Source organism: Podarcis gaigeae (assembly GCF_964106915.1).
Source record: "Podarcis gaigeae genome assembly, chromosome: 8".
NCBI lineage: Eukaryota > Metazoa > Chordata > Lepidosauria > Squamata > Lacertidae > Podarcis > Podarcis gaigeae.
The window spans coordinates 7,724,195-7,740,317 of record NC_139684.1 but is presented as its reverse complement, the minus strand read 5'-3'; the positions used below and the strand labels follow the sequence as shown (position 1 = coordinate 7,740,317).

Here is a 16,123-nt window from a genome sequence, read left to right as displayed (position 1 = left end):
TGGGGGTCCTGAGCTGCCCAGACCACAAGCCTCACTGATGTGGTTCAAAGGAATGCAGAGCGATATATTTGGCACCAGCTCAGCTGCAGAAAGCATATGCAAAGTGCCATCCAAACTGGTTTTCTGTAGGGTTTACTCCTTATCCTTTTCTTCTCCCAGAGATGTCCTACAAGGCAGTGGATACATTTGCCTTGTTTACATCTGTGCCATGGTGGCTGTTGCTGATCTAAAACAGGGGTCAGCAAACTTTTTCAGCAGGGGGCCGGGCCACTGGCCCTCAGACCTTGATGGGGGCCGGGCAATATTTTTCTGGGGGGGAATGTACGAATTCCTATGCCCCACAAATAACCCAGAGATGCATTTGAAATAAAAGGACACATTCTACTCATGTAAAAACTGATTCCCAGACTGTCCGCGGCCAGATTTAGGCGGCTATTGGGCCGGATCCGGCCCCTGGGCCTTAGTTTGCCTACCCCTGGTTTAGTCCTAATCCTTTTCTTCCCCCACAGATGTCCTACAAGGCAGTGAATACCTATACCTTGTTTACATCTGTGCCATGGTGGCTGTCCCTGATCTAAAACAGGGGTCAGCAAACTTTTTCAGCAGGGGGCCGGGCCACTGTCCCTCAGACCTTGTGGGGGGCCAGGCTATATTTTTGGGGGGGGAAATGAACGAATTCCTATGCCCCACAAATAACCCAGAGATGCATTTTCAATAAAAGCACACATTCTACTCATGTGAAAACACCAGGCAGGCCCCACAAATAACCCAGAGATGCATTTGAAATAAAAGGACACATTCTACTCCTGCAAAAACACGCTGATTCCCGGACCGTCCACGGGCCGGATCCGGCCCCCGGGCCTTAGTTTGCCTACCCATGATCTAAAACATAGGAATGACATTTGAAAGAGAGAGAGAGCAGCAAGCGACGCCCCCCACCCACCACCTCCACTGCGCGCCCCTCCCCAATGCTGAGCGCAGCTGCCCAAGCGCCCCCGGCGGCAAGCGGAAGGCGAGGGGCGGCCGGAGCGCGGCGGCGGCGAGGCTCTTTGCCAGCCCGGAGAAGGCGGAGGCGGAGGCGGAGCCGCAGGCGGCCGGGCCAGGGCGCAGCGCCCAGCCCCGCCGGACAAAAGGAGCTGCCCGGCTGGCGAGCGGAGAGCCTGCGCCCGGCAAGGAGAGGGGCCCGGCGAGAAGCCACCGGGGCGCGCGCTCTGCACATGGCCAAGGGGCGCACGCCTCTCCTTCTCCGCCTCCAGGTGCGGGGGCCAAGCTTCGCGACTGGGGCGGGGGGGTCCCCTTGGCTCCCCTTCCCTCCCGCGACACGCCCCCAGGAGAGGGGAAGGGGCGCAGGGGACCTTGGGGCAGGGGGCACGTGGGCATGGGCAGGGTCTGGGTGCCTTGCGTGTACGCGTATATGCGATTGCCAGCTGTTTAAAACTGTTTTGAATACTGTGATTTGGAGCTGCAGCCGGCCCTCCTGTGGCCTTAGGGTGAAGGGTGGACAATAGAAGTATTATTATTATTATTATTATTATTATTATTATTATTATTATTATTACAGTGGTACCTCGGGTTACATACGCTTCAGGTTACAGACTCCGCTAACCCAGAAATAGTGCTTCAGGTTAAGAACTTTGCTTCAGGATAAGAACAGAAATTGGGATCTGGTGGCGCAGCAGTAGCAGGAGGCCCCATTAGCTAAAGTGGTGCTTCAGGTTAAGAACAGTTTCAGGTTAAGTACAGACCTCCAGAACGAATTAAGTACTTAACCCGAGGTATCACTGTATTATTATTAGGTAAAGAGTAAAGGGACCCCTGGCCATTAGGTCCAGTCGTGGCCAATTCTGGGGTTGTGGCGCTCATCTCGCTTTATTGGCCGAGGGAGTCGGTGTACAGCTTCCAGTTCATGTGGCCAGCATGACTAAGCCGCTTCTGGCAAAACCAGAGCAGCGCACGGAAACGCCGTTTATCTTTCCGCCGGAGCGGTACCTATTTATCTACTTGCACTTTGACATGCTTTCGAACTGCTAGGTTGGCAGGAGCAGGGACCGAGCAACGGGAGCTCACCCCGTCGCGGGTATTCGAACCGCCGACCTTCTGATTGGCAAGTCCTAGGCTCTGTGGTTTAACCCACAGCGCCACCCGCGTCCCTATTATTATTATTAGTGTTGATATTAATATATAATGTTTGTACATTTTTAGTAGATACACAGATCAGGCCAGTGTGGCGCAGGGGTCTTAACCACCAACCTCAAACGAAGGAGGGTGATCATGGAATATTATCATTCCAGAAATAGAGGTCAGAGAGCAGAGGAAATGCACTTGGAGGAAAGATTCGTGGACAAGAGGGCAATCTGGCTCTGTGGTCCGAGGGAGAAATGATTCTGAATGTCAGTGGCTGGAAGCCACAGGTGGGGAGAATTGTCCTTGGATTCAGCTCGCTGGCTTCCCACAGGCACCTGGTTGGTGGCTTTGAGATGCTAGACTTGATAGGCTATGGGCCTGATTCATGCAGGGCTTTTCCTTGCGTTCTCAAAGGACGGGAGTCTCCCAGTCCTAACTGGACTGGCAACTGGGTCTCGCTTCAACACTGCTGGGGAGACCAGCAGGCTAGCTTGGAGGTCACGGGGTTAGGCGGTCGGATCCTGGTGGTATTTGACAGTTTAGCTTCATCTCTGCATGGAGAGATTTCGGGCTCACCTGCGAGTACAACGGGGGGTTTGTTGGTTAAGGGGTGCTAAGGAGTAACAAGTCCATATTAAAACAAAAAAAATTCCTTCCAGTAGCACCTTAAAGACCAACTAAGTTAGTTCTTGGTATAAGCTTTCGTGTGCTTGCACACTTCTTCAGATACTTCAGGTATCAGATACTTCAGATACTTCTTCTTCAGGTATCTGAAGAAGTGTGCATGCACACGAAAGCTCATACCAAGAACTAACTTAGTTGGTCTTTAAGGTGCTACTGGAAGGAATTTTTTTGTTTTGACTATGGCAGACCAACACGGCTACCTATCTGTAACAAGTCCATATTAAGTACCCATGCGAGGAAAGGTTAATTAGGAGGGTCACCTGGTGAAAAGAAAACTAAGTTGATTAATTGCACAAGTTTTCACAGATGGAAAACTAAGTTTGCATGTGAGTAAAATGACAGTGTTGTGAGTAAAATGACAGTGTTGAAGGGGTGAGAGGATGGGGCTGGGCAACCGTTGCAGCAGGTGGCATCTTGAGGGACCTCTTTCTTCCTGGGTGAGAGTGCCTCTTCTCATAATAAATTTATTGTGGAATTTTAATTTTTTTAAAAGAGAGAATGCCTCTTCTCAAAGGACCACCAGTGCCATCTTAGATAAGACGACTTCCCTTCCACAGTGGGAGAAGATTCCTCTCCTGAAGTTGTGTCTGCTGCTGCTGTGTGACAGACACCATCATGCAGCCCAGCAAGTACCGTATTTTTTGCTCTATAAGACTCACTTTTTCCCTCCTAAAAAGTAAGGGGAAATGTGTCTGCGTCTTATGGAGCGAATGCAGGCTGCACAGCTATCCCAGAAGCCAGAACAGCAAGAGGGATTGCTGCTTTCACTGTGCAGCGATTCCTCTTGCTGTTCTGGCTTCTGAGATTCAGAATATTTCTTTTCTTGTTTTCCTCCTCCAAAAACTAGGTGCGTCTTGTGGTCTGGTGCGTCTTATAGAGCGAAAAATACGGTACACAGGAAGTTGCCTTTGGAAGACTCAGGTCGTTGATCCATATAGTTCAGAGTAGTCCACACTGGTGGGCAAGATATCTTACCAGGAGATGCCATTGGGAGTTGAATCTGGGACTCTGGAATCTGGTGTGCAAGTCGGAGACAGATATCTCTTCCAAGGTGATTCCTCCTAAGAAGACAACCGCTGTCCTAAGATTGCTTAATGTTTGGTAGACATACCCAAATATGCACAGCTTTGGCGATAGATTCATGCCTGGTGCCCATTGCTTAACCGTTTGACACACCGATGACTGCATATCCTCATGCCTGGTGCTTTTACATCCTGGGTTGTCTGGATGGAGATGAAACATTGCCTTTCCATTGTGAAAACTGAAATTTTCTCTTATTGCCTTCTCAGAGCCAAGTTTAAAGTGAGGCGCCTGTGACCAGCAAGAAAATCCAGATTCCCCCCCCCCCCCGTTTCAAAGAAGTTCCTTCCCATTTTGCAGCTTCTCAGCCTTGATGACAGATATTTACATGTAAGTAAACCCCTTTCAGTTCAACGGGACTTTCTCTTACAAAGAGGGAATGTTATTACCTGGGGCTTTTGTTAAGTACTTGGATAAAATAAGTAAATACCTTTTTTCACATCTAAAATAACATCTGCCCCAGGTAAATCAGCAATTCTTTTTTCTGTCAAAGGTAGTGACTATGGAAGGAGATGGACAACTATGGGAGAAAGAAGAAAAGGGAGGAATCGAGTCAATATCTTACAGCGGTGGGGGAGGGTGTATATACTTTTATAAAAGCGATAAATTGATAAAATAGCTTCTTAATGATGTCATAATTCAATTGGCTAATATTACCATAGGAATCAATAAAACTGCAATTGCACTTTCTTGGGAGTAGGCCCTGTTGAACTTGGTAGGGACTGACCTCTGAGTGGGAATGGTTAAGATTGTGCTGTTACTGGAGAAAAGGGAGCATATAGATATATATATTTTGCTTCGACTGCATCCATTTTCAGTCTTTGGTCCTTGGACTGAGCAAGATTAGTCCCAAGCATGGCAGGGATTTGTTCTGGGGTGGGACGAACATCCAGATGTGGCCCTGCAGATGTTGGTGGACTACAAGCCCCATCATTCCCAACCATTGGTTATATGCATCATTGGCCGAAAGGCTGGTTCGAGGGCAGCTTCTGGTTTCCTGCACTTCTTAGCTTCAGGTGATTCTTCCTACATCCACCTTGCTTGTCAGGAACACTCACTGACCGTGATGGATTCTGGGAGGTGCGCTTGAGCCCAGCAGGGTCCTCCTTTAGAAGCACAACCCTCTTGCCACCCTTGATTGTCTATGCCAGGCAGGTAGGGCTTGCATAATAGAGGCGGCAGGGACAGAGCGGTGCCCTCTGATCACCACCACATAGAGTCATGGAAAACGACAACTTTCGATTTAGCTTTGGATCATGGAACTGCAAAATTGGAAAGGCCTAGAATCATAGAATCATAGAATCATAGAGTTGGAAGAGACCACAAGGGCCATTGAATCCAACCCCCTGCCAAGCAGGAAACACCATCAGAGCACTCCTGACATATGGTTGTCAAGCCTCTGCTTCAAGACTCCACCACACTCCTTGGCAGCAAATTCCACTGTCGAACAGCTCTTACTGTCAGGAAGTTCTTCCTAATGTTTAGGTGGAATCTTCTTTCTTGTAGTTTGGATCCATTGCTCCGTGTCCGCTTCTCTGGAGCAGCAGAAAACAACCTTTCTCCCTCCTCCTCTATGTGACATCCTTTTATATATTTGAACATGGCTATCATATCACCCCTTAACCTCCTCTTCTCCAGGCTAAACATGCCCAGCTCCCTTAGCCGTTCCTCATAAGGCATCGTTTCCAGGCCTTTGACCATTTTGGTTGCCCTCCTCTGGACACGTTCCAGTTTGTCAGTGTCCTTCTTGAACTGTGGTGCCCAGAAATGGACACAGTACTCTAGGTGAGGTCTGACCAGAGCAGAATACAGTGGCATTATTACTTCCCTTGATCTAGATGCTATACTCCTATTGATGCAGCCCAGATCTAACCCACCGCAATGTAGGAATCCCTGACACATGGCCCTCCAACCTCATGTTGTGTTGTGCTATTTATATCCCGCCTTTCCCCCAGTTTGGGACTCAAGACTGCTTACGCAGTTAAAATAAAACAAGCTGAAAACATAGAAGAGGGTTGGACTGTGGGATGTGATACGTAAGAAGCAGTCAAGTACAACATTCCTTGTTTTCCTAGAGTGGACATGCGGGGGAATGTTTGGTCCAGCCAGTCGAAAACTTCCTGTTTCCTCCTGGCTGGGACATCCTTCCTTTGCGTGTGACTCAATGTGGGCGTGACATCACCTGTCCAGGTAACAAAAGGATGAGACACGCAGCACATTCTCTCTCTCTTTGACTTTATCTGTTGTTAGAGCAGCTTTTTAGCTAGAAATGCCCTTTCAGCTTTCAGCCAACAGAGGACACTGGGATTTTCCCCATACGGGATAGATCCATAGCTGTCAACTTTTCCCTTTTCTTGAGAGGAATCCTACTCGGAATAAGGGAATTTCCCTTAAAAAATGGGAAACATTGACAGCTATGGATAGATCCACATGTATATATCTTTAACTAAGTCTGCCTTCAGGGATCCCACTGTGAACTGATATGAGTAAACTTCTTTTATACACTTTAAACAAGATTGTGGCATGTTTATTCTTTTAAGAGGGATATAAGGGAACTTACCAGGAACCTAGTAGTGAGAGCCTTAAACAAGCCTGCAACCAGCTATCCACTGTGCGTTTAAAAGGGGAATGTAAAACTCTGCTAAGTAAAAGAACTTGCTAGCGCAAGATAGGAAGGATATTAATAAACAATATATCCTCTCCTGCCTCCCTGAACATGCCCACATGGACAAATTCATGACGAGGCTACAGGTGGCTCCTAGCCCTGATGGCTGAGCTCTGCCTCCATGGCTTGGAGACAATAAATGCTTCTGCATCCTAGTTGCTGGAGCCGCAGGAGGAAAGAGTGCCGCTCTCGCACCCGGGTCCTGCTTGCGGGTTTTTTCATGGGGCATCTGGTTGGCCACCGTGGGAAGAAGATGCTGGACTATGTGGGCCCCCTTGGGCCTGATCCAGCCTTAAGACTCTTTTTATGTTCTCCAATGTTCTGTGAACAAGGAAGGGCTTCTTTGAAACAATGGAGTGGATAAACATATATTATTATTATTATTATTATTATTATTATTATTATTATTATTATTTATTTATTTATACTCCGCCTATCTGGCTGAGTTTCCCCAGCCACTCTGGGTGGCTTCCAATCAAGTGTTAAAAACAATACAGCATTAAATATTAAAAACCTGGCTGCCTTCAGATGTCTTTTAAAGATAAGATAGCTGCTTATTTCCTTCACATCTGAAGGGAGGGTGTTCCACAGAGTGGGCGCCACTACCGAGAAGGCCCTTTGTCTGGTTCCCTGTAACCTCACTTCTCGCAATGAGGGAACCGCCAGAAGGCCCTCAGTGCTGGATCTCAGTGTCTGGGCAGAATGATGGAGGTGGAGACGCTCCTTCAGATATACTGGACCGAGGCCATTTAGGGCTTTAAAGGTCAACACCAACACTTTGAATTGTGCTCGCAAACGTACTAGGAGCCAATGCAGATCTCTCAGGACCGGTGTTATGTCGTCCCGGCGGTCACTCCCAGTCACCAGTCTAGCTGCCGCATTCTGGATTAATTGCAGTTTCTGGTCACCTTCAAAGGTAGCCCCACGTAGAGCGCATTGCAGTAGTCCAAGCGGGAGATAACATTAGAACCCTCCCAACGCCTCCTTAAAAGCAAATGACCTCAGAAAATGCAGTGGCAAGATGGGGAAGGAGATGGCTGGAAGGGAGCACATCCTCAGGAGAGTTACTCAGCACCAGGAGGGCAGGATGAGTTGTTTGACCCGATTAGCAACTTTCTCAGTAGTCAAAACCTTTTCCTCCTTCTTTCTTTCCTTCTGTTTTTTTTTTTTAAAATGTGTTAGCAAAAACTGCTAAGATTAGAATAGAGGAAGTGAATTGGCATTGAAGAGCTTCCTGCTTCTTTGTTTTTTCGATCCTGGAAACAGCTGTCAGTCACATCCACATCCCCCCCCCGGGTCACCAAGTTGCTATATGCACAATTGCCCAGCAGACAATGCGGAGATGCTGGTGGTGTCAAGTCAAGTACTTTATTACGGTCATAGACCAGCATAGACTAAACATATACATAAATAGCATAACAGTATGAATCCGGCGAATAATTATTAAATAAATAGGAGCTAGAACCAAACGTAGATTTAAACATATACATAAAGGTAAAGGTAAAGGTACCCCTGCCCATACGGGCCAGTCTTGACAGACTCTGGGGTTGTGTGCCCATCTCACTCAAGAGGCCAGCGCTGTCCGGAGACACTTCCGGGTCACGTGGCCAGCGTGACATCGCTGCTCTGGCGAGCCAGAGCCGCACACGGAAACGCCGTTTACCTTCCCGCTGGTAAGCGGTCCCTATTTATCTACTTGCACCCGGAGGTGCTTTCGAACTGCTAGGTTGGCAGGCGCTGGGACCGAGCAGCGGGAGCGCACCCCGCCGCAGGGATTCGAACCGCCGACCCTTCGATCGGCAAGTCCTAGGCGCTGAGGCTTTAACCCACAGCGCCACCTGCGTCCCACAACATATACATAGAATACTTAATTAAGGATAGATAATGGGTGAATAAAAATTTATAAGAAAGATTAAAAGATCAGTTAACACAGCTATATGGGGTGGGCTTCAGAAGTGCGGATCTGAAAATGCTGGTGGTATTTAGAGGAAGCGTGCAGATTTTGGAGGTGTCACACCCTGGCCTCGTGAGGGGCTGAGTGTGCTCATCATTGTTCTACTCACCTCACCTCAAAATCGTCACCTGCATTTTTTCAGCTAATGTGATCTGATTTAAGTTGCTGTTCACTGCCAGGATTTGTGTGTGTGAGCACCAAATTAAAAAGTTGTTCTGCTCCATTTTTTAGAAACGTTTTAATTTATGCACCTCCTGTTTAACTGAGGGACACGGGTGGCGCTGTGAGTTAAACCACAGAGCCTAGAGCTTGCCAATCAGAAGGTTGGCGGTTTGAATCCCCGCGACGGGTTGAGCTCCCGTCACTCGGTCCCAGCTCCTGCCCACCTAGCAGTTCAAAAGCACGTCAAAGCGCAAGTAGATAAATAGGTATCACTCCAGTGGAAAGGTAAACAGCGTTTCTGTGCGCTGCTCTGGTTCGCCAGAAGCGTCTTAGTCATGCTGGCTACATGACCCGGAAGCTGTACCTCGGCCAATAAAGCGAGATGAGCACCGCAACCCCAGAGTCGTCCACGACTGGACCTAATGGTCAGGGGTCTCTTTACCTTTTACCTGTTTAACTTGCTGACAAAAGGAGCTAATGTCTTGGAATTAAGAACAGGTGTAATAAGAAGCCACGAGGGGGAAAATAATAATTAAAGAGTGGGGAACAATTTTGGAATATCTGAAAAATTATGGTATGCAAGTAAGTGCATTAGTAGGGTTAACTTAAGCAGTTAAAATTATTTTCAAGGTAAATTGCCGGATAACCTAAAAATGGAGTAAAGTGGAAAATGCAGTGTTAAAAATTTAAATAGGACAAGAAACCACAAGGGGGGGGGGGAGTCTAATATGTATTTGTATTTGAAGTATGTGATTGTAAGGTGAACTTTTGAAATCTGCGAACGTTTGAAAACTGAACATAAAATTAAAAACAATAATAAATTCTTGCAATTAAGAAACTCTGCTACATGAGCAGTGAGATAACTCAGTCTAATCCTTTGCAAAGCTCCCTTGCAAGACCTTAGACCACAGCTGTGTGAGCAGCCCAGGGTTAGGAAAGCTACCTAAACGACCAGCTGCAACTCTTGGCAGTAAGTTGAGATGTGGGGATGGCCTGATATACTGATTTCCTTTGAACTTGTGTGCTCACCTTAACTCCAGAGGTTATTACCTTATTTGGCAATAAATAGTTTAGGAAGAATCCTGGCGGGGAAGCTGAGCTGGGGGACAACGTTTGTGAAATTCAACCTGAAATTTGGGCACCGGCAGGGCAGAAGTGTTGGAGGGGATGAATGAACACCAGAAGAGCCCAGTGTATGGATCAGGCCAAAGGGGACCTAACTAGCCCAGCATCCTGTTCCCACAGTGGGCAACTGGGTGCCCCAGTAGGAATCCCGCAAGCGAGGACCCGAGATCAATAGCCTTCTCCCGACTTGTGATGCTCGCAGTTAGTTCCCCAGTGCTGGAATAGCGCATAGTCATTACAACCAGTAGTGTTAAGTAAAGAGGAGGATTGTTTTGAGAAGATACTGAATTATTTGAGTAGGTTTGAACAATTTGGGGCAATTAAAATGTTAAAAGTTAAATAAACCTTGTGGAAGGAGGAGTGTTAAGGTATATAGAAGTGTACATATGGTTAAACTGAATATGTTATTGAATATTATTGAATATGGATATTATTGAATATTGTATACCCAATGTATCACGACACCTGGGGGGTTTCACTGTTTGTGTTTTGGTGGTTGGTAAAAAATAAAATAGGAAAAAAAAAGTTCCACGAATTTGCCCGCACGCCTTTCAAAGCCACCCCAGTCGTGACCGTTGCTATATACTGTGGGAGCAAAATTTCATAGTTCCAACTAAGCGCTCTTGCCTCTCCTGAATCTCTTCAGCTACATGGGGCGGAGGCTGCGGCCATTTTGTGCTTCCAGAAGAGGGCTCAAAATAGCCAACATCTCCTGGGTTCCAGGCCTGATAGATCTCCTGGTTCCTGCCAGGGGTTGGTTATGGCCTTGGGGAGCCTCAGCCTTTCTTTCCCTCTTATTTCCCTCCTCGTTTCCAGGTCCGAGCAAACATGAAGCTGAACGAGCGGAGCTTGGCCTTCTACGCCACCTGCGACGCCCCGGCGGACAACGCCGGCTTCCTCTACAAGAAGGGCGAGAGGAACACGGCCTACCACCGCCGCTGGTTCGTGCTGAGGGGAAACATGCTCTTCTACTTTGAGGACCGGGAGAGCCGGGAGCCGGTGGGGGTCGTCATCCTGGAGGGCTGCACCGTGGAGCTGTGCGAGTCCACGGAAGAGTTTGCCTTCGCCATCCGCTTCGACTGCGCCAAGTCCCGCACCTATGTCCTGGCGGCGGAGAGCCAGGCCGCCATGGAGAGCTGGGTCAAGGCCCTCTCTCGCGCCAGCTTTGGCTACCTGCGACTGCTGGTGAGGGAGCTGGAGAAACAGCTGGAGGAAATGCAGAAGGCCTCTTCCGGCTGCCACCGGGTCCAGCGGAGGGCGCCGCTTTACCGGAAGAACAAAATGGCGCTGAATTCACAGGACTTGCTCCCGGAGAAGCCGTCCGTCCCGATTTGCATTCCGGCGAAAGAAAATGGCTGCGCCCTTTGGTACAACTCCGAAGGCCCAACCAGCCTGCCGGCGGGGTACCCCCAAGCCAACTCCTGGAGCACCAGGACCTGTGGGGAGGACAGCTTTGATGGGGGTCTGAAGCCCCCACCGCTGCCTCCTCGAAGGAGGGCTCTCTCGGGCAATTCCTGTAGTTCAGAGGGCCCTGGCAGCCCAAGCTGCTTTTCCAGACTCCATGACTCGTATGGAAGGGAAGTCCTGGAGCTGAGAAGGGCATGGCTGGAGGGACAAAAGGATGGAGGGGTGTGAGGGGCTCCTTGGCAGCGGGGGCACCTTGGGAGAGGCCAATAAATGGAGACCTTGGCTGCTGCAGATAACACTCCGCTCCTGGAAACTCTGCTCTCTGCCTGCCGTTGCGCCAGCTCAAATCTTCCCATTGCCTTTAAAACCTGGGCCAGTTGCTTTTCCGCTCCTGTTCCCCCTCTCCGTGCAGTTCCTGGAAAAGACTTGCCACCCTTTTGCACCTAGAAAGCCTCAGCTTGTTAATGATGAAAAGGGATCTGACTTTAATACTGGCTGTCACCACCACCCAGGCCAGACTCGAACCACTGTCAGAGGTGTTGACATTTCTTACCGTGGTCCTCCTCTCCTTCCTGGCAGGGGCTTCTGCCATAGAGACAGATTTCTGCTGTTACCAAACACTGGGTTGGGCACAGTTTGGGGCGGTGGGAGAGCATTCTGACCAGGTTAAGCCGTGGGATCAGATGGTTTGGGCCAGCTCTCCACCAAAGGGAAGGCAGAGACATCTACACGGACCATCCTGGTTCTGACATCATGGCGGGGCTGGTTTGGAAAAGGTCGCCATTGTTTTACTTGCTGCCTCCTGGGATTCTTCCATCTTGCATCAAGCACTGTCAGGTGTTGGGGGTTCCTGGTTTGTCGTTGGTTAAAGTAGAGGCACCTGAGCATACAGGTGTGTGAGAGGCCTTCGGGGACCCTTCATTCTGCATGCTCCTCTTAACTCAGTTTCACCTTTGAATGGCACTGGTTTAAGTGGGGTTAAGACTACGGTTACACTACAATTGTAAATGGGTTTAATACTCAACCTCCCCCCCCCCCCAAATATGACCTTGGGGGAACGTCCACTAAGAGTCTGAAATAAAGGGCAGCTGTCAATTTTTTCCCCTGGTGCTCTGACAATCGAAACCCAAGATGCATGGTTAATGATTCAGACACGGCTGGAATATGCAAGGAGCAGGCTGTGCTTATTTGCGGAAGAAAAAAGTCTGTGTCCTGCCATAGAAAAATACTGGGCTGCATCCATTGCTAGTCCTGCTCAGGGGAGACATTTTGGGAATGGATGGACACGACTTAACTTGGGGCCCTTAATTTCAAGGGGTCTACTCTGAGTAGCACTTAGGCTGCATTCACCCAGCAGTTAGTTCCAATTTTCCTAATATTTCCATTACTCTTAATTTCTGTATCATATTCCAGCTTTTGCATGACATAAAAGGCACTTCTGAAATATAGTGGAATATGGAGGGAGTTTAGCGCTCATCTCTCTGCTATCTGTGATACAGAAAAATTCATTTGCTTGCAGGAAAAAATCCTTCTGCAGGTAACATGGAAATGTGTGCTATATTTGTTCCATATTATGCTATGATTCCGGAAGTAGCTTTTACATTGAGTGAAAGCTCAAATGTAATGCAGAACCCAGCAGTTAAGGAAATGTCGTGGAAATTGAATGAACAGCAGTGTGGATGGATGCAACCTTTGTTTGCTCCAACCTGTTGTCTGCACTGCTTCTGTTAACTTGTGAAGTTTCCCCTTTCTTTTGTAAAATATTTCCTCTGCCTTGACCACCACCCCATTTACCATTTTATAAAGCCCCTTTGAAGGGCAAAGAATCTTTCTTGAACTAGAGCCATCATGACAACGCTGAGAGGGAATCTTTGCGATCTCATTTTACAGAAAAGGAGTTGAGTTGCCCCAAAATGTACATGTTTTGTGTGTGTGCACAGGGGATGCTCAGCTGGCTCTCGTGATGAGGAAACAAGAGGGACAGCTTTGTGTATGTTCATTTCTCCTTTACTCTTCATTGCTAGAGAGGGAGAGGCAGCATAGCATAGTGGTTAGAGTATCAGGGTTTCAGACAAAGGACATTCCCAGCCTTACCTGGAGATATTGGGGGTTGAACCAGGGACCTGTCTAGCTCTGCCACTGGACTACAGCTCTTCTCCTCAAAATGAAGTAAGTTCCTAGGCCTCATGGCTGTTGATAAGGAGCTGAGTGAAATAGGAGCATAGGAAGCTGTCTTGCTCCAAACCACATCACTGGTTCATCTCGTTCCATGTTGTCCAAGCTGGAGTGGCTATCAAGTATTTCAGGCACAGGCTCCCTGGGCCTTATCAGGAATTGCTACAGACTGAACCTTGGACCTTCTCCAGAGATCACGTTCCTGCTTTTCACGTTTACAAATGGCAGCGCAATGCAGCGTGGGAAATTGCATTGGTAAAAGTGATTGAAAGAGGAAAGAAATGCCATTTCTTTCAGGCAGTCATTTTCGAACTTCAGCCAAAAAGACACCTCCTGAGCTATTTTCCCAGTCTGGGCTTTTCTTCTACAGCTGTTCCTCGAGTTAGGTTTGTGTGAAGTGGGGTTCCTGTGAAACCAGCTTTGTTTATGTGTTCCCGTGGGTATATATAATCTATCACTTCTCTGTTCCTGCTTCCTTCTGATGAACTCAGCTACCACAGACTGTAAAAATAGAACAGAATATGTGCATCCCTTTGTCCGCCTCCGATCTTGCATTATGGGATAGGGGAAGGAGGCGTCCTCTGCATTTCTGGTTGGTACTGTCCTAAAAAATGCATTTAGGCAAACGAAAATAGGATGCAGCTTACGAGCTAATACTGATCACGTCTAGTTCAGCATTACCTGCACGGACTAGCAGCTGCGCTCTGGGGGTTTCAAGCAGGGGTCTGTTTGCAGACCTACCTGTGCTTAGGGATTGAACCTGCCGGTGGGTTTCTGAAAAGCTCCACAGCTAAGGTCTTGGGTGGGGTTTCTTCTCAAAAAGAAAAGGGGAGACAAGGACAGGCTTCCTTGCAACAACCCAGCTTGCAGCTGTGGGACGCTGGGTGCCCGGTGCTTGGAGGCAGGTTTGGAGATGCCTTGTGTCGAAAGTGCAGGCAGCTCTTTAAGGACAGAGGGCATATTTTTGCCACTGAAAGAGGAGAATGCATATCAACAGCCAAGGGGGACGCGGGTGGCGCTGTGGGTTAAACCACAGAGCCTAGGACTTGCTGATCAGAAGGTCGGTGGTTCAAATCCCCACAACGGAGTGAGCTCCCGTTGTTCGGTCCCTGCTCCTGCCAACCTAGCAGTTCGAAAGCACGTCAAAGTGCAAGTAGATAAATAGGTACCACTCTGGCAGGAAGGTAAACGGTGTTTCCATGTGATGCTCTGGTTCGCCAGAAGCAGCTTAGTCATGCTGCCCACATGACGCGGAAGCTGTACGCCGGCTCCTTCGACCAATAAAGCAAGATGACCCCAGAGTCGGTCATGACTGGACCTAATGGTCAAGGGTCCCTTTACCGTTACCTATCGCCAGCCACAAGAGTCAGCAGGAAGCAATTAGTGCATTGTGCCAGCTTTCACCAACTTGGTACCCTCCAGATGTTTTGGGCTACAACAGCATCCTGGCTGGGGACTTCAGTCCAAAACATCTGAGGGTGCCATGTTTGCAAAGGCTGGCACTATGGCAAAAGTTAAGTCTTCTGCGCCCCCCCCCTTTGCGATCATTTATGCTTGAGCATTCTCCTGTGGGCACAACCTTCCTCGCTAGATCTTGCCGTCTTGCTTTCAGTGATTCCAAATTCATTGCCGTGTCCAAACAATGTGCTAGTTGCAGGTTGGATGTGACAATTCATTTCCGTCAAGTCCCCTTGAGCTGCCTGGAAGTTGTGCCAGTCACATTCCCTGACAAGTCATGCAGTGAGAATTTGCACAACAAGGGAAAACCAGTTTGGAACTTGATTTCACTGCCGTGGCTTTCTGTTCCCTCAACTAGGGCCTTGAGGAATCTTTGGATAAGTGTTGGGGATGGAAGAGAAATTAGGTTTGGTTTGCATTTTAATGCAGACCTAGCTAATTCATGCTTCCTGCAACCACCTGGGACACAAAGTATTCCTGCAACCACCTGGGACACCTGTATTTTTATTATTTTGAAATGGTGCATTTCTTAATTTGGGGGTGCAGTTCTCCAACCAAAATATATGTACAAAAATAACTTAAGGGAAAAGTGTGCCAAAGAAAATGCATACATTGATAAAAGTGACATACAAAAATGTGTATTAGGGAATATCACATGAAAAATATGTATTCTGGGAGAAATGTGCACTAAAATGCTGCTGAACTTTTGTGAGCCCTTAAAAAAAAGCTGATTCAAAGATGTGAACTGAATTTGAGATTGTTCATCAATGTCTCTTGTTTCTCCTTCGAAACCTGTTTAAATTTGGTACTGTTTGTGAATGGCTGCCTCAGACAGATGGATGCTACCCAGAGGAACCCTTTGCACTCCCCTGGAGCTGTAATTTGGCACCTCATTTTCACAGGTGATACTTGTGCTTTGGGGCTGTCATGGCAAGCACCTAGTGTTGTATCATATTTCTGATTAAGAAACAGAATTAAAGATTTACACTGAACAATTGAGGTGCAAAACCCAACATGTTGTGCCTGTGTTTTCCTCTTTCACAACCCAAGGAGCCTCTCCAAGCACAGTCGAGGGTGTCCAATTCACGCCCGAGCTGCCTGTGTGCTTTGCTCGAAGCCCTTTTCCGGTCCAGATAAAAACCACAAGTGTAAACATTTTGCAGCCAGTCAGAAATTGCTTCCGAGTTCCCAGAGCAAATCAAAACAAGGCGAGAGGCTGGGTGAGCTGGCGAGGAGGCACAACGAGTTGCAATCTTTCTGCACCACACCTCCTTCTCTAGGCTCAGTTG

General features: G+C 48.1%; 1 protein-coding gene across 6 annotated transcripts; it reads left to right on the top strand.

Moving 5' to 3' along the window:
* The first annotated feature begins 1,043 nt into the window (after nt 1-1,043).
* Nucleotides 1,044-15,842, top strand: PHETA1 (PH domain containing endocytic trafficking adaptor 1). Of its 6 annotated transcripts, none has more exons than XR_014567609.1 (4): nt 1,044-1,269; nt 4,098-4,218; nt 10,611-14,766; nt 14,854-15,842. XR_014567609.1 is itself a non-coding variant. In XM_083753421.1 (4 exons), exon 4 carries the CDS (start codon nt 10,623-10,625, stop codon nt 11,427-11,429), a length of 807 nt encoding a protein of 268 aa, XP_083609547.1. In that variant the 5' UTR covers nt 1,075-1,269; nt 4,098-4,218; nt 5,964-6,078; nt 10,611-10,622; the 3' UTR covers nt 11,430-15,842. The 6 variants fall into 6 exon arrangements, 4 of the variants coding, with proteins under 4 accessions (XP_083609544.1, XP_083609547.1, XP_083609546.1 ...); XM_083753421.1 differs by adding an exon at nt 5,964-6,078 and having other exon boundaries at nt 1,075-1,269; nt 10,611-15,842; XR_014567610.1 differs by lacking the exon at nt 1,044-1,269 and adding an exon at nt 5,964-6,078 and having other exon boundaries at nt 3,793-4,218.
* Nucleotides 15,843-16,123: the final 281 nt, after the last annotated feature.